Below are 19,426 nucleotides of genomic sequence, written 5' to 3'. Positions count from 1 at the left end.
ATCGAATAGGATGATGAAATTGAAAGGTCGGGACTGACAAGTAAAGTTTTTAGCACATTTCACTCATAAGTTAATTTCCCGTGAAAATGTAAACAAGAGAAAACCACATTGGTTACGATACAGGAGCAATGTAATTTATCTAAATATGTTCATCTAAAATGGTATTTCTCTTTTCATGAAATGTGCAGTTCGTCGACAGAAGGTGTCACATAAAAATATTTTTAAAATTACAGCCTCAGAGTTTCACTGAACAGCTGAAGTTAAAACTTCAATACAACTATTGAACTAATAATACAAGAAATCATTTAACTACACACTATATTAAGTTTTTAAAGTGTGGGTTCGTTCAGGTACTTTCTTAGTCCAAATAATTATGACGTCTTGAAAGGCTATTATAATTTTTTTCTTTGACGCCTTACGTCGAAGTAAGGCGTCAAAGAAAAAAATTATAATAGCCCTTCAAGACGTCATAATTATTTGGACTAGGACTTTCTATACTAACGGTTAGTAAGTCCCTGGTTCGTGGTCTAGTGGTTAAGACCGATGGCTATGTATATATATACAATACTGAAGGTCCTGAGTTGGATCTGACTTGGGCTCTGGAAATTTGGTACATCACAAGGTTGATTTTCACCCTCCCACCCGCTTCTCTTTTATTCAGACTGGAGTTTAAACTAGAATGGGTACTTTGGGGGCGTCATTTGGTCAAAGTTGTTCCCTACTTTGACCTGGAGATGAATCTTCTGATATCTCTCGGGTTTGTCTGTTTCCTTCTAATGGCCCAGTCATTCTCTCTGAGTACTTCAGCTTCCTCCACAATAATAACAGACTTCCCAGTGTCCTAGCACTCCCTTTGTGTTTGGGTGGGGGGGGGGGGGTCGGTTACATGTCCTTGTAAAAAAAATTGTCGTAATTATACGTTAGTGACACATCTCCTTTAAACCCGATAAGGAGTGTACATGGATGCCGCTGTACCCTCGCAGCTTTCCAGGGGTTCTTCCAATATCGAAAGCATTTACTAGTACATACATACATACTTATACAGTTGAATCTTATAACTAGCTGACTATTTCACCCATTCGATAAGTTGTTCACTGAAAAATGCTGAAGGACAGGATGTGTTAACTTTTAAATTCTTATAAATAGATTAGACATAATTGTTGTTTAGAAATCTTTGTCTTTGACACTTGAACTATCATATGACATGTGGAGCAGCAATTTTTGTCGAGCCTCAGGCACATCAAGGAAACGTAAACAAACGATGCTAAAATGTGGTATAGCCATTTTTGTCGAGCCCGTGACTTTTGTCGCAGAAAGCTCGACACAGGGAAAGTGATGTGGCGGCCGCAGTGTTAGCTAACTTCTTACAAGCTTTATATTTTAGAAGGTGGAAGACTTGGATGCTTCATACTTTGTATATGGATGCCTCATGTTTCAAAGTTTCCTTCAGTCACATGTCCAATGTCCTTGACCTCATTTTCATGGTTCAGTGACTACTTGAAAAAAAAGTTAATATTTTTTGTAATGTTAAATTCTCTCTTATTATAAGTAATAGGATAACTATATTTGGTATGTGCCTACCTTGAAAGGTCCTCATGCCCATCAGACAGTTTTCACTTGACCTCAACCTCATTTCATGGATCAGTGAACAAGGTAAAGTTTTGTGGTCAAGTCCATATCTCAGATACTATAAGCAAAAGGTCTAGTATATTCAGTGTATGGAAGGACTGTAACTTACAGTCTGTAAGGTGTACATGTCCAACAGGCAGGTGTCATCTGACCTTGACCTCATTTTCATGGTTCAGTGGTTATAGTTAAGTTTTTGTGTTTTGGTCTGTTTTTCTCATAAGTGTATGCTATAGGTCCACTATATTTGGTGTATGGAATGATTGTAAGGTGTACATGTCTAGCTGGCAGGTGTCATCTGACCTTGACCTCATTTTCATGGTTCAGTGGACAAAGTTAAGTTTTTGAGTTTTGGTCTTTTTTTCTAATATTATACATGTATGCAATAGGTCAACTATATTTGATGTATTGAAATGTATTATGATGTATATATGTGAGTTGCACAGGTTTTATTTGACCTTGAACTCATTTTCACAGTTCATTGCTCAGTGTTGTGTTTTTGTGTTTTGGTGTGTTTTTCTTAAACTATAAGCAATAGGTCAACTATATTTGTTGTATGGAAGAATTGTTAGCTGTACATGCCTGCCTGTAAATTGGTTCATCTGACCTTGACCTCATTTTCATGGTTCGTTGGTCAATGTTTAGTTTTCTTGGTTAATGTTAAGTTTATGTGACAGTTGTAATAAAGCTTTATATTTAGGACTATCAACATAATATCAATGATTAGTAAAGAGGGTGAGACATTTCAGCGTGTGCACTCTTGTGTGTATAGAGAGCTTTTGAGATGGGGCAACCATATTTCTATGCTGTCCATAGGATGTGTTTGCCATTATTACAATGTACATGTAGTACCTGTAACAGGAGGGTCGGGTAGCTATGTGTCACTGTCCCCTCGTGTAGGTTAAACGGTGGACACAGGTTCGTTCCTCTGGGACTGAGCTCTCGCAAATGAGACCAAAGACAGATCTTTAGATACTTTATTAAATATATAATAATAATTTAATCATATATATATATATATATATATATATATATATATGTAACACTCCCAAACGTGTCCTTCCCCCCAAACGTGTCCGATTCCCCCAAACGTGTCTTTTCTCCCTAAACGTGTCCGAAATGTACAATATTCCCCAAACGTGTCCGAAATGTACAATATTCCCCAAACGTGTCCGAATTCATAACCCCCAAACGTGTCCGATAAATGTTATTCGCCAAAACGTGTCCAATATTTAACGCCAGAACGTTTCATGTCTTTTAGCGTTAATACATGTATCTCCTAAATAAAATCGCTGATAACGTTGACGACAAATTTATAATGGGGACACAGGTGACAAAGTTTTCATTTAATAGCTTTAGTTAATTAAATGTAGGTTTTTAATGAATATCATAATTCAAAATTTAATCTGTAATTGTTAATTAATTTTTGACTGAAATTGCTTATTGTTCAGTTGCAAGTATTTCAAACTCATTAAGAGCGAACCTGCACATAGTTATAGAGTTGAATTAATCGGTGACTTTGTAAATTATTTTGTACTTATAAACTCCAATGATGCATTTTAAATTTATCCGAATATTGCCTGGCGGGAGTTAAGCAGCATTTTTTTTTAAACTTTTGTTAATAGTTCTCCATCTGAATTTGTGTGTATTTCAAAAACTCATCAAATCATAAACTGGTTATCCGTTTTTTTAATAAATTTTAGGTTTCCAGCATCACTAAAGAGACACGATCAAGAGACATAACGTCCAGTGCCAAATATTTCATGCATTGGTTTTATAGATTCTTTTTATCAATATGAATGTTATGTGATCAACGCCGGTTATTAGTGGTTACCGTAATTACAAATTTAATTTGTACTGTATAAATTCACTTTCTAGACTGTTGATAGCATATTGTCCAGTTGCAAGTACTCTATGGATATTTAGAGCGAAATAGTTTTACATTTGCTGAATAAATTAACTTTAAACTGATGATTGTGTATTGTCCAGTTGCAAGTATTTCATATATATTTAGAGAGAACATAGGTTACAAGTTTTTATTTTTTTACATTTGTACTGATGCATTTATTTTAGAATGTTGATCGTCCAGTTTGCCGGTGTTTCACAATATTTAGAGAGAACATACAAATTTTAATGTAAAGAGAAAGGGACACTTTCATCCGTTAACTGTACAGTTTAACTAAACATGTTTGCTTACAATTTACATACGACATAGCCAAAATGACGCCCCCACTTTTAAGCAGTTATTTCGGCCGGTTTAAAAAAGTACCTTATCTATATTTTTAATGAAATGGTAAAATTAGTATACATTAATGGAATAGCAATAACCAAATAACGCTTGATATGGACACGTTTTTGGGATTGGACACGTTTGGGGGTTTGTTGAAAATTGACACGTTTGGGCGTTTATACAAATCACACGCTTTGGCGAAGTTTTTAACTAGACATGTTTTGCAGTTCAGTGACGTCAATATGGACACGTTTGGGGGAATCGGACACGTTTGGGGGAAAGGACACGTTTCTGAGTTACATATATATGCATGATGAAGCAAAAACAATATTTTAGATAATTGTAAAATTAATAATCAACAGCTCCACTGGTCTATTTTTTATGAAATTGTTTCAACTTTAAATTTGGTGGACTGTGGAACTAATAACATATAAATTAACATTAGTCACTCAGATACCAAGTAGACTAAATATATTTGTTTCCAATAGTTTTTTTTCTCCAAAATAACCAAGGATTTGTATACATGGTATACATGTAGAATACTATACCATTCTTAAAAATTACTATATCTAAACAAGCTTTAAGCCCACTTATATTTTTCTGACAGTTATGATAATGTTTAATGTAAAATGTTTTAATATTGAAGTGTTTAAATAAAAATTCACTTTCAAACTGTTCTAAATGATTGAATAGCATGAATAGAAATGATAAAGATATATTAGAATAATAAAGTTCTGTGACCTTTTCCTAAACCTAACCAGGATGGAAAATTCTGTTCAGATGAGACAGATGTTTGGTAATTTTCACAACTTCACTGTATGTCTTTTATTATTACAAGAGCTCTTTTACACAGGTTTCCAGTTTCATGCAGACATTGGTTAAGACAGATTGTATTGAATTGCTCTATTTTTTATTTCTGACAGTTTAATTAAGTCAATGATACCAAAAGCAATATGACTGCTGTAACCACACAGCCAGGTGATGAAAAACAACTTCCTCAACTTCCTCCAATAACAGAACTTCCTCCTGGTCTGAAGGAACTACAGAATATTACTGAGATCAAAATACATCAGCATCTTGATTCAACAGAAGGTAAGTATAACTGCTACAGATATGAACTAAGAACATAAACTGAAAAAAAACAACAAACCACATCATAAAGTAACCTTTATATCTTAGCAGTACCATACATGTATCATCTGTGTTTCTAGATAAATATAGATAAGCATACTAATTATATATTGAAATGTATTATTGCAAGTTGAACTGGCCCAGTTCATTCTTTTAAAAAGATTAATAGAAAAAATATTGTGTGCAACCAAGGAAAAGAAAAGTAGCAAATATGAAAAAAAAGAGGATGTGGTATGATTGCCAATGAAACAACTCTCAACAAGAGACCAAATGACACAAACATTAACATCTATAGGTCCCTGTATTGCCTTCAACAAAGCCCATACTCCAGTCAGCTATAATAGGCTCTGAAATGACAAATGTCAAAGAATTAAAACGAGAAAACTAACAGCCTAATTTATGTACAAAAAAATAATTAGAATAGAATATTTTTTAATCACCATATTATGGCCCAGGAGGGCATACTAGTTAAGTATAGTACTGTGGATTTTTTTTTTCGTTGGTACCAGTTTTTGTGGATTGAGGAAAACTTACATGTTTTTCGTGATATGCAGAAAAATGGAAAATTTGGTATTCGTTGAACAATTAATTTCGTGGTTCACCTGTTCCCACGAAATCCAAGAAATTGGTATCCAACGAATAATAATGAATCCACAGTATATATAGAATATTATTATAAACAATTAACATATATGCATTTGGAATCTAGGCAATAGATATATGTTACAAGTGTGATGAAAAAAAATCAAAAAGAAACACACAAACATAGTAACAACATACTATAATTCAATTGATATTATGCTGAGCAATATGAATGCAAAAGTTAGTTTTAGTATGAAGATTACTATGAATATTTCTAATATACATATAGGTGTAAAACATGGTATTGGTCTCTTTAATAGGGCTCTTCACGGTTAGTTCGGCCATATTGGATAGGGGGCAGATTTTTTAGAAAGAGGTGGAAATAGTATGAAAGTATGGGAAATCCTATGTGTGTTTCCAAGCAACTGCTCTGTTTTAATGATGCTTTCCGGTATTTTTCACACCATTTTTACCTCCATTAGGAAAATCTGCCCCTATCCAATATGGCCGAACTAACCGTGAAGAGCCCTATTATTTGGCTGAATTAGAGTTAATCCATTATAATATTTGGGAAAATGTCTAAATATTCACAGATAAAGTTGACTTGAGTATGCATCAATTAGTGTTTAATTAGGTTTTTAATTTTGTTCCTGGGATATTAAATGCTTGTTTTTTTATGTATGAATAAAGTAACATCTATTTCAGTATTCTGTTGTTGGCAGAGACCAGCCAGATACAGTCTTTATGATGGAACCAAAGAAGAAGAACATTTTTTATATGCACAAGAAGGTAATTATGCTATCAGTCTATGATGGGATTTTTTTTCTCCTTTGAATTGTTTTACATATATGTCATTCTAGGGCCTTTTATAGCTGACTACCGGTATGCTGTTGAGGTTTTGTTCATATTTGAAGTCTGTACATGACCTACAATATGTTGTTTCCTGTGTCATTTGGTCTCCTGGTGACAGCATTAACTATTTGTGTGAAGTTTTATATTTTAGAAGGTAGAAGAACTAGATGATTCATTCCTTGTATGCAGATCCCTTATATAATGAAGTTTTTGTCTGTCATGTGTCCATTGTCCTAGACCCCATTTTCATGGTTCAGTAGCTGCTTGAAAAAAAATGTTTTTATCATGTGAATTACTGACTTATTATGTGTAATCATGGTAATAGAATAAGTATATTTGGTTTATATGTATCAGCAGTAGGCTAAAATGTTTCATGTATAGTATAATTTTAAGGTGTACATGTCTGTCTGGCAGGGTTCATCTCAACTTGAACTCAGTTGCATAGATTGTTTGAACCTTCTTTTTACAGACTTAATATAAATTCAATCATAATAAGTTTAGCAGGCCAGACATTTTGGTATTTGCATTCTTGTAAAAATCAATTTTAGACAGTCTTACTTTCTATATTAAAAAAAAATACACCTCGTTAATGGGTATTGAATTGTTAGTTTCAGAATGCTATGTAAGACAGTGTCTTGGTGCAAACAGAGGCTTTGTTATGAAACTAAGTAATGCAGATCAACAGGAAGTACTTCGACTTCAGCGCCCTCTACGTTGTCCATGTGGTGTATGTTGGTGGTGGTGTTGTTGTATACAGGAATTAAATATAGAAAGTCCTCCAGGGACACATATTGCTACAATAAGTGAAGAGTAAGTTCAAGAATTAAACATAGGGGCACATTGTCTCTGTTCTGTGCATCCTTCTATCATGTATCATAGGTTAAAGTTTGGTTTAAGAAATTTTGATTACATCAATTTGAAATTAAAGGTGATGTGATCTTTCAAGATGAATGCCAAATTAGGGTTTTGACCAACATTTAGCGGTTTACTAAACATTGAATGTAATAGTGTGAAATCCGTGAATTTTCTGGTGAAAGTTTTGGTTTAAAATATTTTTTAATGAACTCATGTTCATACCAATTTAAAGCTTTGTACTCATGTTCATTATGATAGGAAGTTTCTATATACATTTAGTTATTTTAACATATATGGCAAATATTATGACATTTTCACACTATACTTTACTAACATATTTTTTACGCCTGGTTGAATAAGTAGTGTGACCACTCATGGATTTTCAATATTTTCGTAAAGGGGAGGTAATTCAAACCAATGACACGACTTCTAAGGAAAGAACTTAAATTGACTAACAACTATATCATGATTTGGTCTACTTAGTTAAATTAAATTCCTGCAGTTCATGAATAAAGGGTCGAGTAGAATGTTGATATTCACCTTTCAAAAAATAAGTTTTTAATTAAAAAATTACAAGGGAGATAATCGTCTGTATAGTAAGCAGTATATGTATACAGTTTTGGAGAATCCTTTTCAGTATATGTACATTAAGCTTCTTGTGTAGATAGTTTTGTAAGTAATTTATTAATTGGGAAATCTAAAACAATCGTTAAGAGCAAATTAACATATAAGTACATGTACAATTCTTATGTTACAGTCAAAGTTTTTGTTGCTGTCCAATGTGCTATATAAATACAGTATATATACAATATTTATTTTCAGTCGAAGTTTTTGTTGCTGTCCAGGTTATTATATAACTAGTGAGGATGACAGAATCTTATTCAGAATTAGTTTCAGTTGTTTTCTATGCAAACTATGTGCTAGTGTATCCATACAGGTGAGGTACTGCCAATGTTCTAATATACATGTATATCCATAGAGGTATTTAATATCATAATCTCATCCTGGGAGAATATATAAACATTCTGAAGATACATATTGTTTTGGTTCGATTGATCTAACAGCAACAAAGTGTTAGTACCTACTTTTTTTTAATATTACACGATCAGCTTTGGACATGTTGGAGACAAGAAAATTGTATATATTTTACATTTGACAAGTAAAAGACTTCATTGGGGTCGATGTTTTATTTCAGTTCACAAGATAGTTAGAGGGTACACAATGGTATTTTTGTTAGTTGATGGATTTATAATAGATATTTATGCTTATGTTAAATTTTGCAATGATTTTTGTTATTATTAAAATTGGGAAACAGAAGGTTTACAAAAATTAAAAAAATACATTTAAAATTCTCATATATTTGTCCATAGTTAAGATATTTTAGCAATGATAAATAAATGCCCTCTAAAAATTCAGAGTACCTGTATGCATGAATTAAGATTATAATTGTTTCTTAAGATAACAGAGAGAGGGGAACCAGTAGCAGAAATAACAAAGAACTGTTCAGGAAACTGTAAGGATTTCTGTGGGACGGAAAACGAATACACAATAAAATGTAGGTATTAGTAATTTTATAGTATGGGAAATGTAGTATTCCGAATGATAATGTGTGAAAATTTATTTAATAATTACCTATATAAAATTTCTTACATGACGTCCTTCAAACGCTTTGAGTACACACCCGTGGTAAAATATGAATATATTGTCAAGGCTGTTCCAATCGTACTCCCACGTCAAATGCTTTTTTATGAATGAGGTACCTGATGTCAAGGAACAATGACGTAAGAATATAAGCATTTTACCGGAAAATACATGCTTGTGAATCAGAAAATCATCACATCAAGGAAACGTAAACAAACGATGCTGAAATGTGGTATAGCCATTTTTGTCAAGCCTGCGACTTTTGTCGCAGAAAGCTCGACACAGGCATAGTGATCCGCCGGTGGCGGCTACGGCTGTGTTAGCTTACTTCTTAAAAGCTTTATATATTAGAAGATAGAAGACCTGGATGCGTCATTCTTTGTATATGGATGCCTCATGATAAGAAGTTTCCGTCAGTCACATGTCCAATGTCCTTGACCTTATTTTCATGGTTCAGTGACTACTTGAAAAAAAAAGTTAAGATTTTTTGTTACGTTAAATTCTCTCTTATTATAATTAATAGGATAACTATATTTGGTATGTGCCTGTCAGACAGTTTTCACTTGACCTTGACCTCATTTCATGGATCAGTGAACAAGGTTAAGTTTTGGTGGTCAAGTCCATATCTCAGATACTATAAGCAATAGGTCTACTATATTCGACTTATGGAAGGATTGTAAGGTGTACATGTCCAACTGGCAGGTGTCATTTGACCTTGACCTCATTTTCATGGTTCAATGCTCAGTGTTAAGTTTTTGTGTTTTGTTCTGTTTTTCTTTAACTATAAGCAATAGGTCAACTAAATTTGTTGTATGGTAGAATTGTTAGCTGTAAATGCCTGCCTGGCATGGTTCATCTGACCTTGACCTCATTTTCATGGTTCATTGGTCAATGCTTAGTTTTCTTGGTTAAGTTAAGTTTATGTGACAGTTGTAATAAACCTTTATATTTAGGACTATCAACATAATATCAATGATTAGTAAAGAAGGTGAGACATTTGAGTGTGTGCACTCTTGTTTTATATACATATAAGACATATAAGTAAATTATCATTTAAATTCATCCAAAACTGTCTACATACGTTATTGTAAATAGTTTAAGCAAATCACTTATTTAGTTTGCTCCGTTCTTTTACGCCAGTTTAATAGTGCGTTTATTTATGCCGATAATGGGAACTGCAAATATGTGTTTCTACCTAGATCGCTTCGATCCAAAAGAATTGCCGTATTTGTCGTATGACGTCACATACATGATACCGTTTTTTTGTACTTCAGGGGTTCTAATTTTGTATACTTTGTCCTGATGAAGCCGATCTAATCGGCGAAACATGTCGACAATAAAAGATGCAGTTTACTTAAGTGTTGTTGTCAATGTAGCGGTATTTGATTTTTTTATTTGACAACCCTGCATACCATCTGGTATCCACTTAAGGGAACTCTACCAGCACAAAACATAAGAGGCGTTGGTTCAGCAGCTCTTTATTTATCTTTTGATATTCCATCTGAACCCCTGCATCCCCGGATCCGCCTATACCACACAGCGCCGACCCCACGGCCATCTCTATACCGAGCAAGAACGAAGAATTCCAAGAAGCCAACAAACAACTGATACCATCAATTACTGCCAAGAAACCACCAAACTAAAGGAAACTTATATGAAGAACAAACAGAGGATTACATTCCTACAACAGGACGGCCAATATATCAAGATTTATATGTACCATCATTCTGTGCCATCAGAAAATTAAATGTAAAATTATTTTAGTGTGAAACCTTAAAAAGGATCTTTCAAAAGTCAATGGAGATGACACAAAACAGCCAAGATAGATTTCCAGTACTATTTTAAACCTGCAGCAAATTAAAGTTAAAAGAAGTAAGATACAAAGAACATAAATCCTTCCCACCACCATTTCCAGTTCAACCAACATTGCCAAGAAATTCTGCGACAGTAAACCACTTTACGGCATTCCCGACGCGATTGGAGGTTATTGTAAATAGTTTAAGCATGTCACTTATTTAGTTTGCTCCGTTCTTTTACGCCAGTTTAATAGTGCGTTTATTTATAATGGGAACGGCAAATATGTGCTTCTACCTAGATCGCTTCGATCCAAAAGATTATTGCCGTATTTGTCCTATTAGAATCGAAATAATTGATGGGGGCTTGAATATATCGTGATTTTACCACGGGTTGTCCCTTTATGCCGATATTTTACTCCTCTCTATCGCTCAGGGTAAAATATTTGTCATAAAGGGCCAACCCGTGGTAAAATCATGATATATTCAAGCCCCCATGAATTATTTCTTAAGTATATTGATAACAAAAGTCAACTAAAAAGTACCGTGTCTGTTTATTTGATGTTTTTATGGCCCCGCAACGAAGTTGTTGGTGCCATATAGTTTTACCCTTGTCCGTAATTCCTAAATTCTGTAATTCTGTCATTCCGCAACAAATAAGTTTTTTTTCTAAACGCCTTCAGATATTGGGCTGATTTTTGGTATATGAGTTAATCATGATGAGTTACAGATCAAGTTTAAGTTTCGTTCTGCTCCGCTTATTTTTGCTGAAATTACGGGCTTTGAACTTTGATAAATTGTTGAAAATCACAGTTATACAGACTTTTTATCTAAACTCTTTCAGATATTGGGCTAATTTTTGGTATGTGAGTTAACCACAATGAGTTACAGATATAGTTTAAGTTTCGTTCCGCTCTGCTTATTTTTGCCGTAATTTACGGGCTTTGGATTTTGATAAATTGTTGAAAATCACAGTTATACACACTTTTTTTCTATATGCCTCCAGATTTTAAGCTGATTTTCGATATGTGTGACTAGCATCATGTTTGTGTCCACATGTGTTATTGAAATTGCAGATTTTTCAACTTTTTGAAACGGGGCCATTTGTGTGGCTTTGACAGATCAAGCTTTCAATTAGAATGAGATGTTGGGGTATACTTAAATGAAACAGCACCCCAACAACAAAAAGGTATTAATCTTCGTTTCATCTCTTGAGATTGATTTCATTTCAGTATACATTCACCTTTATATATGATGTCCTTTAAAGATCTAGATTAATTTGATACCACACAGGTCTGCTCCTTAACTCCTTTTTTTTCCCACAATGAAATATTCACTTGATAAGTTTACTGTAGATTTCTATTGGTGTTATTTTTGTCGAGCCTGCAACTTTTGTTGCAGAAAGCTCGACATAGGGATAGTGATCCGGCGGCGGCTACGGCGGCGGTGGCGGTGTTAGCTCACTTCTTAAAAGCTATATATTTTAGAAGGTGGAAGACCTGGATGCTTCATATTTTGTATATAGATGCCTCATGTTACGAAGTTTCCGTCAGTCACATGTCCAATGTCCTTGACCTCATTTTCATGGTTCAGTGACCACTTGAAAAAAAAGTTCAGAATTTTTGTAACGTTGAATTCTCTCTTATTATAAGTAATAGGATAGCTGTATTCGGTATGTGCGTACCTTGCAAGGTCCTCATGCCCGTCAGACAGTTTTCACTTGACCTCGACCTCATTTCATGGATCAGTGAACAAGGTTAAGTTTTGGTGGTCAAGTCCATATCTCAGATACTATAAGCAATAGGGCTAGTATATTTGGTGTATGGAAGGACTGGAAGGTGTACATGTCCAACTGGCAGGTGTCATCTGACCTTGACCTCATTTTCATGGTTCAGTGGTTATAGTTAAGTTTTTGTGTTTTGGTCTGTTTTTCTCATACTTTATGCAATAGGTCTACTATATTTGTTGTATGGAATGATTGTAAGGTGTACATGTCTAGCGGGCAGATGTCATCTGACCTTGACCTCATTTTCATGGTTCAGTGGTCAAAGTTAAGTTTTTAAGTTTTGATCTTTTTATCTAATATTATATGCCAAAGGTCAACTATATTTGGTGTATGGAAATATATTATGATCTATGTGTCAGTCCCGCAGGTTTTATTTGACCATGACCTCAACTGCACGGTTCATTGGACAGTGTTAAGTTTTTGTGTTTTGGTCTATTTTTCTTAAACTATAAGTAATAGGTCAACTATATTTGTTGTATGGAAGCATTGTTAGCTGTACATGTCTGCCTGGCATGGTTCATCTGACCTTGACCTCATTTTCATGGTTCATTGGTCTTTGTTTAACTATCTTGTTTAAAGTTAAGTTTATGTGACAGTTGTAATAACGCTTTATACTTAGGACTATCAACATAATATCAATGATTAGTAAAGAAGGCGAGACATTTCAGTGTGTGCACTCTTGTCTAAATGCAGTGTACTTTTGGGATAAAGATTGCATTTCTGCATAATATACATCTTATTCATTAACTACCTCAGTGGTCCCATGCTTGCATCAAGTGTGGGAGGTCTTGGGTTTGAACCCTTGCCAGGTCAAACCAAAGACCTGTTGAAAATTAATATTTGTTGTTTCTCCAATAAGCACACAGCATTAGGAAGTCAGAGCAAAGACTTGTCAATCTGGATTCAGAATAATATGTCTTCCTGCATATTATTATCTTTTGAAATATTACATTAAAAGCTACATAAATTGTGCACAATTCTAGTACCAGTAGTACCTGTTCTAAAATATCAATAGTAATATTTGAAATTGGAGTTATCTTCCTTTGTTCATATTTAAACCAACTTCTGCATAAATAGCCGACAGAAAAAATAAATTAAAATGTTGTTAACAAGACTTGACGATCTATAATCTTCTTCTAAATTGCAATTACACCCCAGCACTTAAATAATATCCTTGCTTTAAAAAAACAGGTGTGTGCTGTTTTATCTCTCTATCCATCTGTCTGTCTATCTGTCCAATGAATATTTTTCTTCACATCTTTTTCAGGAACTTCATCATAAGGATTTCTGAAATTTGGTTTCAGGGTTTATATTATAAGTCAGCTATACAGCGTGATGCGTTTTCAGATTGATCACTTGACAACTTCCTGTTTACAAAACACTTACATATAATAATTTTATATTTTCAGTTCTAAAAGATCTGCACGTCCAGGATAAAATTATAATTTTAGGCAGTAGTTTCCTGATAGACTATAATTTCTTTGAGAGACAACAAAGAACTTGTTGCTGATTATTAAACTTTATTCATCATTTATGTAGAGCAGAGCTAAGATCTGAAGTAGAGATTTAATTGGCTGTTTCAGCAGCTTGTTCATTATATATGCAATATTATATAAATTTATTTGTAAGTCTGAAATATTTTGTAAACTTATTCATGTGTGTTGAATTCTATACATATGATGTTGTCACTGTAGTTACCAGGATTCAATGTGATGACTTTTCCATATATAGCTTTATGCGGGTCTTGGGGAAAATAAAATTAGAACTCTTTCACCTGTATCATTTTTCAGTAACTGATGAAAGCAGGGTTATGATGCTAAAGTTGAATAAGATTTTTTCTAAAAACAACTTCCTGTATAATTAATAGCAGTAGTTATAAATGGGTTCAAGGGCAAGGTCAGGACTCCAGGTCAGAACAAAATATTTATTAGTTGACCACAGCAACATGATTGCTATTTATAGAATTTGGTGTTTATGATTGATCTTTGGTACCTGTTAAGGTGGCTCGGGCCTATTTGAAGTTTCTATCAGAAGTGCCGTATTTTTGGTTATTTTATTCTTTAAACAAAATGAAACAAATTGGTCGATAAAAAATAGGGGGTCACGGACTATTTAAGCTCAAAATTTTACTTTTAAACAGGTATGTTAAAGGGACCATTTTTCAATGAAATGATAGGGAAAATGGAGGTGTTGACATATTTTTATCGGAATATCAAAAAAATTCTATGACAATTGGTCCAAAACTGCAATATGAAAAGCTGGAATATAGCTTCAAAGAATGAGCCAATAAAAAAACATAGGTCACCGATAAGCAAAAAAAAATATTTTGCCTTAAAACCCAAATTTCGGCGAGAAAATGGTGAAAATGGGTGAAATGTCACTTTGACCCTTTAAAAAATACGGATAATAACGAAAATATTCTTTTAGTCACATAACAACAATGATTTAACATTTCTAATCAATCAAATTATTTAGAAAAATTATGTCGAATTTACGACAAATACTTTTGCAATTCATGCATGAAATTATGCGCAGTCGAATAGTCCCGAGCCACCTTAAGTGATTTTAATTGCTCTGTTGCTGTCACATTGACTATATTACACATCTGTTATTCATATATAAAGTATTAATTTTTTTTTAAATTGATAAACTGTGTATTTTTATTTATTTTTATAAGATGTATTGTTCAATATGGCTCATCTTGTAAATATCAAGGCATAATGATACAGATGATATCACCAAATCATTGTACGTCACATCCATTTGCATACACAAAAAAAAATTGAAAACATATTCCCTTGAATTTAACGGTTGTAGGTAATTACTCCTACGTTTCATTGAAGTAAAACATTTATGGGTCCTAAACATATAATCTTTAGTATTTCAAAACACCATTATTTTTTTTATTTGGGTTTTCTGTAGAATATTTTTGGAAACTTGAGATTACATGATTACTAAAGCTTATACACAGGTAAAAAGAAATGAAAATTTGATTTGTTAACTTCTAATGATGATTATTTTCTTATATGCAATGAAATGTTATGTGATTTTTTTTCTATAGTACTGGACAGGATAAAACTTTACTCATGCAAAGTATTTCTTTATTCTTTAATTCTGCACAATTTTTTTAAAAGTGCAAATTTAACAGACAAATAGGGGTATTACACCTACAAAAATGTAATTCCCTGAAAACTAGAGGTTTATAGAAAACTTTAATGCTTTATGTAGTTTATATTCAAGATGTAATGATGAAATAATTAACTTTTTGCTATACATGTATTTTCAACGACGGCAAAAATAAAAAAAATTTTGGTCGTATATTGGTATCACGTCGTCTGTGTCGTTGTCGTCTGTGTCGTTGTCGTCTGAAGACGGATTGTTTCCAGCCCCCCCCCCCCCCAGTTCAGGTCACCAAAAAAAATTCTAACATAATTTTATTGCTATTGAATCTTCTTATCTAGAGCGGAAATTAATCCCAGCTGGATTTGACTTCTTAAACTGGCCGTTATGTAATTAATACCAGCGTCCACATGTGTGATTTATGACAACTTATCGGTGGGTGTGTAAATATTGACACTTGTGTGTAATGTTTGTTTGCAAAAGCTTTTATGTAAAATACATTTACATGTTGATTTCGAATAGTACCATTTTTTATTGGTTTATAATTAGGATTACCAGGTGAAACTTCTGATGTGTTTTTTTTTTAAATAGGTACAAATATATGTTTGAAGTCGAAAAGGATGGCATACATTTATATTTGGGTATCGCTTCATTCCAAAATACAGTACTCACAAATAAAATTTCTTCTTCTTCAATTTCAAAACTTGTTTTGAGAATTTATTCAGCAAACAAATTAAACTATTTTTTTAATACCATACAAGATTATTTTTTTTAAACGGCATGTCATATTTCTTTCCCCTCTTATTTTCAATGGAAATTATCAATTTGTTTTACCCCTCCCCCTTTTCACCAGGTCCAGGAAAAATGAATTGTCATTTTCTAATAAATAATCATTTATAAATGCTATTTTATTTCCATAAGATCTACTTTAAAACAGAATTCTGGGACTTATACAGCTCAAGCATACAGTTATATTTGTTTATTTTTCTTGTTTCAATTACCATATGTACGTACATGTACAAGGAAATGAATAGGTCACAATATATACCGGGGTAATGATATGAAGGTGTTTTACAGAGATAAGAATTCTGTGCAAAAAAGTAAGCCTGGAAGGGAGGACAAAAAGTATAGATAAAAGAAGGTAGAGGTGATGAAATATAATGAAAATATTGATTGATTGTTGGTTGTTTAATGTCCAGTGGCAAATATTTGATGCATGATTAGGACGAATATAAAAATTTTGGTTTCATGGTGCCCCCCAGGAATCGAGATTCTGGATCCGCCCCTGTTAGGAATTAGGGGCCCAAAGGGACCAAAGACAGCATTTATCTAGTTTCAGGACAAACAGTTGTGTATTAGTATTTCAATTATTCTGAAATTGTACCACAATGTTTAATACCATAAGTAGAAGGTTGGGATTTATTTTAAGGGGTTATTGGAAAACAGTCTAGGAATTAGGGGCAAAAAAGGGGCCAAAACAAGCATTTTTCTAGTTTGAAGACATTAACGTGTGTGTAACTGTATGGATCTCTCTGACATTTTACCACAAGTTCCCACATAACACAGAGAAGGCTGGGATTCAGTTTTGGGTTAATTTTCCCAAATATGTAGGAACAAGGGGCCAAAAAAGGGCCAAAAAGAAGCATATTTCTAGTTTACAGACAAAAACTTGTGTTTAAATGTATGGATCTCTATAAATTTTTACAAGAAGATTCAGTACCACTAAAGGAAGGTTGGGATTGGTTTTGATGGTTATGGTCCCAATAGTTTAGGAATTAGGGGCCATAAAGGGGGCCCAAAATAATAATTTTTGTTGTTTTCAAACAATAACTTATGTTTAAGTGTATGAATCTCTCTGAAATTAAACCACAAATTTCCATACCATGAAGGGATGGTTAGTATTGACTTATTGAGGGTTATGGCTCAAAATGTTTGGGAATTAGGGGCAAACAAGGGGAAAAACTAGGTATTTCTGGTCAATGAACAATTGAGACAATTGAAAAGCAGTGTAAGGGAGATAATTCTGAAACATTTAACACACAATGTTGGGTATGTTAGGATTTACCTCCCTAACACTACTTGTATATTATGAATAAAGAAATGTCAGGTTTTGGACACATTGCAAAAAAAAGGGGGGTGGTAGTTGTTTTCATTTTTTTTTCTTCAAATTTCTCAAATTCCACAATATTTCGCAATAGATTTGTAAGATCTTGACATTTGTTTTTTGTCAGAAACTCATATTATGTCAAAAATTTTATTGCAATCCAAATTCAGAGCTGTATCAAGCTTGAATGTTGTGTCCATACTTGCCCCAACTGTTCAGGATTCGACTTCTGCGGTCGTATAAAGCTGCGCCCTGCAGGGCACCTGGTTTCACTTGGTTGAGTAATATGGTATAAGCCCACAATAAAACAGCAGATTTTATACTAAGCCTTATGTTCTGTGATATTTATTTTTTATATGGCATTAAAGTTTTATTTCTTTTTATAATATATGTTAATTTTGTTATTGTATTTTACAGTAAAAGATCTGTATAATTATAGTGTGAGTTGTTCTTTTATTAGTTAGCAATGTGACATGAAGATTGTGGTTGCGTTATAATAATGTTCATTATTATTTCATTAATATAAAAACAATGAGAAAAAACAATACAGTATATTTGGCTTTATAAGGCCCTGACATGATAAAAATGAAACTAATTGACAAACTAATAGCCTAATTTATAACAAACCAGTTTATGAAAAACAAACCGGCTCCTGACAGGCACATAAATAATGAAGTGGTGTTAAAAGAAATTTTGAAATTTTTGAAATTTTGGGACAAGTGTGTAACAACAGAACATAAGAACAAACTGTAAAATCAGTTGAAAAAGGCTTAACTCAGCAGATCAATACAAAGAAAAGAAATTAAACAACAAGAATGTGTCCATAGTAGATGGATGCCCCACTCACACTACAATTTTCTATGTCCAGTTGACTGAAATTGGGGTGAAAACTTTAATTTGGCATTAAATCATATCATATATCATAGGGCACAAGTGTACTAAGTCTCAAGCTGATTGGAAATTCATCAAAAACTTAAACGTGAAGCTGGCACTATCATTTTCTAAGTTCAGTGGGACTGTGAAATCGGGGCCAAAACTAATTTGGCATTAAAGTTAGAAATATCGTATCATATGGAACATTTGTATTAAGTTTCAAGTTGATAGGGATTCAACTTCATCAAAAACTAGCTTGACCAAAAAGGCATAAAAACAGGATGTGGCAGGGATTGATAAGTTTACTTGGAAAGGTTTTTAATAATTTGTCACTGACTTTATAATTTTCCATTAATACATAGATTATGCTAATTGAAATCCAAAGCATCACTACAGAAATGGGCATAATGTACGAGTTGGATAATATAAACACTGTACGATGGTACCAGAGGAATATCACTGTCCAAAAAAGGATAATTAACAATCGGGAAAGAAAAATCATCACATTTGTATTGAATGTTGGTGTAGAATTTCGGTTGTTAAACTGAATTGTCTAAATCTAGGAAAGTATACTAATTGCTATTAATATTTGATTTATTTAAGGTAAGTTCTTGTGGTTATATTTTGGCAATGTATTTAGAGAATTCTTGATTACTCAACAAAATAAAAATCATCAAGATAAAGGTAAATGTTGTTGAATTTATCAATAAAACGGAATTTAGAAGGTCTTTACTGAGTTTTGCCATAAGCTGTTATTCATAATAGTTCAGGGACAATTCTGATATTATAGGGGCACAATTGGTACTCATAGGAATACATACAATCTGTCAAAC

The 19,426-nt window shown here is 33.2% G+C and overlaps 1 protein-coding gene across 3 annotated transcripts; it reads left to right on the top strand.

The window, feature by feature from the left end:
* The first annotated feature begins 40 nt into the window (after window positions 1-40).
* On the top strand, window positions 41-18,158 carry LOC143079086 (phospholipid scramblase 2-like). 3 transcript variants are annotated; one of them, XM_076254250.1, is made up of 7 exons: window positions 41-130; window positions 4,780-4,948; window positions 6,275-6,358; window positions 7,030-7,231; window positions 8,099-8,213; window positions 8,735-8,831; window positions 13,906-18,158. In XM_076254250.1, exons 2-7 carry the CDS (start codon window positions 4,810-4,812, stop codon window positions 14,004-14,006), a joined length of 738 nt encoding a protein of 245 aa, XP_076110365.1. In that variant the 5' UTR covers window positions 41-130; window positions 4,780-4,809; the 3' UTR covers window positions 14,007-18,158. The 3 variants fall into 3 exon arrangements, with proteins under 3 accessions (XP_076110365.1, XP_076110366.1, XP_076110367.1); XM_076254251.1 differs by having other exon boundaries at window positions 69-161; XM_076254252.1 differs by having other exon boundaries at window positions 96-202.
* The last annotated feature ends 1,268 nt before the right edge of the window (window positions 18,159-19,426 follow it).

This window comes from Mytilus galloprovincialis, chromosome 6 (assembly GCF_965363235.1).
Source record: "Mytilus galloprovincialis chromosome 6, xbMytGall1.hap1.1, whole genome shotgun sequence".
In the NCBI taxonomy this organism is placed as follows: Eukaryota; Metazoa; Mollusca; class Bivalvia; order Mytilida; family Mytilidae; genus Mytilus; species Mytilus galloprovincialis.
The sequence above is the reverse complement of the archived record's forward strand: the minus strand, read 5'-3'. Positions and strand labels throughout refer to the sequence as shown.